At 33.3% G+C, this 6231-nt stretch overlaps 1 protein-coding gene across 1 annotated transcript; it reads left to right on the top strand.

Annotated features, from left to right (window-relative positions):
* The first annotated feature begins 2463 nt into the window (after positions 1-2463).
* On the top strand, positions 2464-4539 carry LOC137746549 (plasmodesmata-located protein 8-like). Its single transcript, XM_068486565.1, has 3 exons — positions 2464-3326; positions 4211-4318; positions 4447-4539. The coding sequence occupies exons 1-3, from the start codon at positions 2561-2563 to the stop codon at positions 4449-4451; spliced, it is 879 nt and encodes a 292-aa protein (XP_068342666.1). The 5' UTR covers positions 2464-2560; the 3' UTR covers positions 4452-4539.
* The last annotated feature ends 1692 nt before the right edge of the window (positions 4540-6231 follow it).

Raw genomic sequence — 6231 nt, 5'->3', positions numbered from 1 at the left:
ACAAAAAACAAACATTTAGAGATCAAGTAACGGGATAAAACTTTTCGACGGTTATCGAAGAAAAATCACAATTAACGGTTATTATAACTCCGATTTTGATGATTTTTTACAGCTACACTCCTTGACCATATACAAATATAATGAATGAACTCGTTCTTCAATTTAAAATATTTACACTAGTGGATAACACAAAATCTTATGTTATACTTAATGAAAGTATGAATAAACTCTTAAGTGTTAGTGAATCTATTATTTTGATAGGATATGCATTCCACAAAACTAATTTCAACGATCCAACCGTCAAACTTGTTTGTATATACTTCGAGATCGCATACGCCAAAAATTGCAAAAAACAAACATTTAGATATCAAGTAATGGGACAAAATTTTCGACGGTTATCAACGAAAAATCACGATTTAACGGTTTTTTTAACTCTGATTTTGATGATTTTTTTACAGCTACACTCCTTGACCCTATGTGAATACAATGAATGAACTTGATCTTCAATTTAAAATATTTACACTAGTGGGTACTACAAAATCTTATGTTATACTTAATAAAAGTATGGATAAACTCTTAAGTGTTAGTGAATCTATCGTTTTGATGGGATATGCATTCTACGAAATTAATTTCAATGATCCAACCGTCAAACTTGTTTGTATATGCTTCGAGATCGCATAAGTTAAAAAGCGCAAAAAAACAAACATTTCAAGTAAAGGGACAAAACTTTTTGACGATTATCAACGAAAAATCACAATTTAACGGTTATTTTAACTTCGATTTTGATGATTTTTTACAGCTATACTCCTTGACCCTATATGAATACAATGAATGAACTCGATCTTCAATTTAAAATATTTACACTAATGGATACCACAAAATCTTATGTTATACTTAATGAAAGTATGAATAAACTCTTAAGTGTCAGTGAATCTATTGTTTTGATTGGATACGCATTCTATGAAACTAGTTTCAATGATCCAACCGTCAAACATGTTTGTATATACTTTGAGATCGCATACGCCGAAAATTGAAAAAAAAAAACATTCAGAGATCAAGTAATGGGACAAAACATTTCGACAGTTATCAACGAAAAATCAATGATTTAACGGTTATTTTAACTTCGATTTTGATGATTTTTTTACAACTACACTCATTGAACCTATATGAATACAATGAATGAATTCTATCTTCAATTTAAAATATTTACCCAACCACAAAATCTTATGTCATACTTAATGAAAGTATAAATAAACTCTAAGTGTTAGTGAATCTATCATTTTGATGGGATATGCATTCTACGAAAATAATTTCAACAATCCAACCGTCAAACTTGTTTGTATTTGCTTCAAGATCGCATATGTCAAAAATCGCAAAAAACAAACATTCAGAGATCAAGTAACGGGACAAAACTTTTCAACGATTATCAACAAAAAATCACGATTGCACGGTTATTTTAACTATGATTTTGGTGAATTTTAACAGCTACACTCCTTGACCCTATATGAATACAATGAATGAATTTGATCTTCAATTTAAAATATTTACACTAGTGAATGCCACAAAATCTTATGTATGATGATCGATGAAAATTGAGGATTTTGTTAAATGAATAACATGCAAGCTTTGAGTTCCATTGGCAAGGTTTAAACTTTTGAGAAAGGCTTCACAACCTTGGAAAGAAAAACTCTTTCGTTTTGCATATCCTTGCACATTTAATATTTTAATATAGACTAGTAGTATATGGATGTTTGTTTGTTAGGCTCTTATTTTCAAGTGTAGATGTAATACTTAAACGACAAATGTGTTTTAATATTTTGAAGTAATATTTATGTGGCAACGTATGGTATGTGCAAATTTAAGAAAAAAAAATATTTTTCTTAACGGGTCATAGCGGGTCATAACGGATCGGGTCACTTTACCTGTTGGGTAAAGTGACTAGACCTGTTAAGGACCCGTTAAGATAACGGTTGTGACACGACACGATCCGTTAAGATAACAGGTATTACATAAAAACGACACGAACACGACAGACACGACCCATTTGCCACGCCTAAACTACCTCAACTAATACCAACATCACAAGTGTCACTATGGTTATTAAAATGCAGCTACACTTTGACAATTCATGTTGTATTCTAGAATATAGGCCTACATTACTGGTCGCGCTAAGTGACGTTTTTATAAACTTATCTCATATTGTCTTGTGTTTCAATGTTCATGACTACACTTGATAGGCTTTTATGTCCAGTAATATAATAAAAGAACCAGTGTGCATGCTCATCTATTCTAGGTCAAAGTATAATTTTAAGCATCTCACAAAAAAAGACGTAGAATTTTTTGCAGCTGCTTTAACCAAGAACACATACAGGTAGGCCCTTAAAGAGAAAATTTGTACCCTTTCTTTATAAAGTGTCCACATAAGAAATGAAGAAAGACCACAAAGCAACAAATCCCTCACTCACTCTCTCAAGCTTAAACCATCACCACCAAACCACAAAACAAAAACAATAGAAAAGGAAAGTGATACCAATTTGAAAAGAAAAAACACAAGAAAATAATGGTCATGAACAACCTTCACTTACACTACTCTACTCAGAAAACCATCTTAGCCCTGAGAATAATAATCTCCTCTATTTTCTTTGTCTTTTCTTCACTAATCACTATCCATGGAAATTCAATTAAATCCCACGTCTTCATCTATGCAGGCTGCTCCCAAGACGAATACCAACCTAACTCACCCTTTGAAGCCAACCTCAACTCTTTCCTTTCATCAGTTGTCAGCTCATCCTCTCAAGTCTCTTACAACAATTTTGCTGTCGGAAATGGAAGCACAACACCAGAAGGCTCCATCTACGGCTTGTACCAGTGCCGGGGTGACTTAAAGATTTTCGACTGCTCAAAATGCATCGAAAGTGCAGTGAATCAAATCACTTTGGTATGCCCCTACTCTTATGGGGCTTCCCTGCAGTTAGAAGGATGCCTTGTAAGATATGAGCATGTCGACTTCTTGGGCAAGCTTGATACAAGCCTTAGGTATAGAAAATGCAGTAAAAGTGGTGTGAACGATGATGTCGAATTCTTTAGGCGAAGAGATGATGTGCTTGCTGACTTGCAAAGAGCAAATGGTTTTAGGGTTAGCAGCTCTGGTTTGGTTGAAGGGTTTGCTCAGTGTTTGGGGGATTTGATCCAAAATGACTGCTCTTCTTGTATTGCTGATGCTGTGGGAAAGTTGAAGAGTTTATGCGGATCGGCTGCAGCTGTTGATGTGTTCTTGGGTCAATGTTATGCCCGCTATTGGGCTTCTGGCTACTATGAAGTCTCAGGTGCAATTCACGCTCATCTTCTCTGCACATAGTAGCAACATTGAATGCAAAACCACAACAAATTCAGATTAAATTCGTCCTTTGGACCATAAATTAAAAAATGATGTCATAGAGCAAAGAAATGATCTAATATGTCATTCAATATAGAATTTTTCCTAATTATACAACTTTTATACAACTGAATTAGTTAGATAAATTTTTGAAATTAAAATAGTTGTAATGTTAGGTCCACAATTTTATTTAATTCAAATAACATGTTGACCACTTTAGTTATTGAAAGCAAAACAGGAAAAACTCAACAAACCTCCATTAATTCCTTGAGAATTTGTACACTATCATTTTCTGATTTGCTTAACAATTTGCTAGCCATATAGTTGATTATATGCTTTGATGTACTGATGAAGATGTGTTGCTCTATTCTTTTAAGTAGTCAAGTAGGACATATTCCACACTCAATTACTTGAAGGTGAATAAATATATACTATTAGCTCCATGTTTTCTTCGAATCGAATATATAACTTAGAGAAGGGTTTCAAATTCTATTTAGACTCTCTCAAAAATAAGATGATGTGTAACTTGTTGACACTTGTAATATTTATTTTTAGTGTTACAATGCACTCAAGTTGGAACATAGTTATAAGGTAAATATTAGGAGTTACATGTCCTACTCGGATTTGCTTCTATGAGAGGTTGAGTAGCAATCCTTGAGTTAGAAATTGCATATTTATTTAGAAAAAAAAAAAAAGATAAGAATATGGAAAAGTTGTAAGCACTCTTATATATGTGGTGGTGGCAGCTAATTTGCTTAGTCTCCAATAAAATGTTTATGTATTATGAACTAATAGTATTAATTCCTCTCACTTTTTCTTTTTGTGTTTGTATAGATTCCTCTAACGAAGACAATGCAGGAAAGACAGTGGCCATTATTGTTGGGGCAGTAGCAGGTTTAGCTGTTCTAATTGTTCTTCTCTCAGTTTGCAGGAAAACGATGGGTAAACAAAATACAAATATTCTCCCCTAACATAATATTGTGTGCGTTTACAATATATATATATATATATATATATTATTATATATCATCACCCAATTATTGCTTATTGGTAGTTAATCATGTTTACAGGTTAATTAAGGGGATGGAGAGATCTCTGGGACTTTCTTTTGAAGATATGGAAGATACATAATCATTAAAATGGAAGGCCACAAATTGGCGTTGGCTTTAATATTCTTGTGAAAGCTCTATGCCTTCAACCTTTTGTCTCTTTTAATACCAAATGGTATTCTCCAAAAGAAGGTGGTGTTATCGTATAGCATAAAGTAGCACTCTAATTTCCATCAACTTCAAAAGGGCTGCTGATCCTCTTTAGCTTCAACAAAAATCCCTCTCTTTTTTTCCAATTTATTTTAGGTATTTAAGCAACTTTCTTTTTGTAAACGGCAAACCCATCAGCGTTTTGCTTTTTCTTTTGGTGGCCAATTTCTTTAAAATGTGTCCCCCTTCGTGCGTCCTTTTCGTTTTCCTTTTAATTTTTGACTAACCTCACCGTCGGACTCATCATAGGAATTCAAGATTGAACTCGAAATTTAACTCCATGAAGGAAAATACTTGGCAGTTCAATAATAAAGCAGCATTTAGTGGAGGAAGGATGAAGGGAATGCGTATAGATTATAAACTAAAAAAAAAATTACCTTTTCAAAGATGCTTTTCTTTTCAAAACTAATATTAAGGAGTGTGACGAAGGTTCGAAACTATTACGTTAATTTAGGAGATGGGACTTTTGAACCCGGAAGTTTCAAAGTTGTGTTCACCTTCATGTTTTTGTTTTCATATAATCTCCATCTCTATCTCCTCCCTTCATCCTTCTCCACTCCTATTTTTCTTATTTACTTTGTCTCTAGCACAAAAAGTAAAAACTAGAACCTAAAATAGAAATAGTTATCAAACAAGTTCTTTTTTTTTTTTTGTTTTTTTTTTAAGATCTAATTTAATTTTCTACAGAGAGAAAGTATATAATGAAATGATAAAGAAACTACAGACAACAGTTATGGTAGGTGGGAGGGATAAAGAAACTATTTCAAATTGTTTCCTATTTTTTTGTGTACACTACTAGCAAATATTATTGCCTTACAAAATGTGGCCCAATGAACTATATTTTGTAGGGTCAAGTTATTTTACTTGACGAAAATTTCAGTTAGTCAGGCAAGGCTGGTCAACATTTAGAGTTTTACCAAAGACTTAGCACGACGAAATGCTTTTGGAGGGAAAGATAAATGTGTTGGGCAAACATTTGGCTCCAAGAGAAAAAATGGCGCGTATTGTGCAAAATCTTGCCTAGTGAACAATAAAGGTTTCGTCACGCAAAGGCTAAATTAGGGTTTAGGTTTTAGGGTTTTGTTTTGTCGTGTCAAGTGGATATATTTGTAAGACGAAGGGAGATACATGGTTGGCATATTAAATTCCTTCGTTGATTTTTGCAATCCGTGGAACTAGCTTCATGCAATCCAATCTTTAAACTTGTTTATATATACTCTGGGATTTCATATGCTAAAAATCAACAAAAACAAACATTTGGAGATTAGGTACCGGGACAAAAATCCTTCGACGGTTACAAATGAAAAATCACGATTTAACAATCATTTTAGCTCCACTTTTGATAATTGTTTACAACTGCAATCATCCACCCTATAAGAATACAAGGAAAGAACTAGATCATCAATTTAAAATACACTAGTGGATATCACAAAAGCTTAAGTTTATTGTATGGCTAATTTATTGAATAATATAAAGGGCAAAGAGGGGGGGGTGCGGCGGCACAGAGTGAAAAGAAAGAGATGTGTAATTGTGAGGCGTGTGTTATCTCACCCCATTATGCCTTTATTTATAGTAGTAAGGAAGGTAAATTCCTAA

Source organism: Pyrus communis, chromosome 10 (genome assembly GCF_963583255.1).
Source record: "Pyrus communis chromosome 10, drPyrComm1.1, whole genome shotgun sequence".
Taxonomy (NCBI): Eukaryota; Viridiplantae; Streptophyta; class Magnoliopsida; order Rosales; family Rosaceae; genus Pyrus; species Pyrus communis.
Note: the sequence above shows the minus strand (reverse complement) of the source record. Positions and strands in the feature narration are given on the sequence as shown.

What these genes read in the sequence shown, in the direction of transcription:
- LOC137746549 (XM_068486565.1), top strand. Translation starts at nt 2,561, where the DNA reads ATGGTCATGAACAACCTTCACTTACACTACTCTACTCAGAAAACCATC. An exon ending in TGGCTACTATGAAGTCTCAG is followed by an intron (nt 3,327 to 4,210) that starts GTGCAATTCACG and finishes GTGTTTGTATAG; the next exon opens with ATTCCTCTAACGAAGACAAT.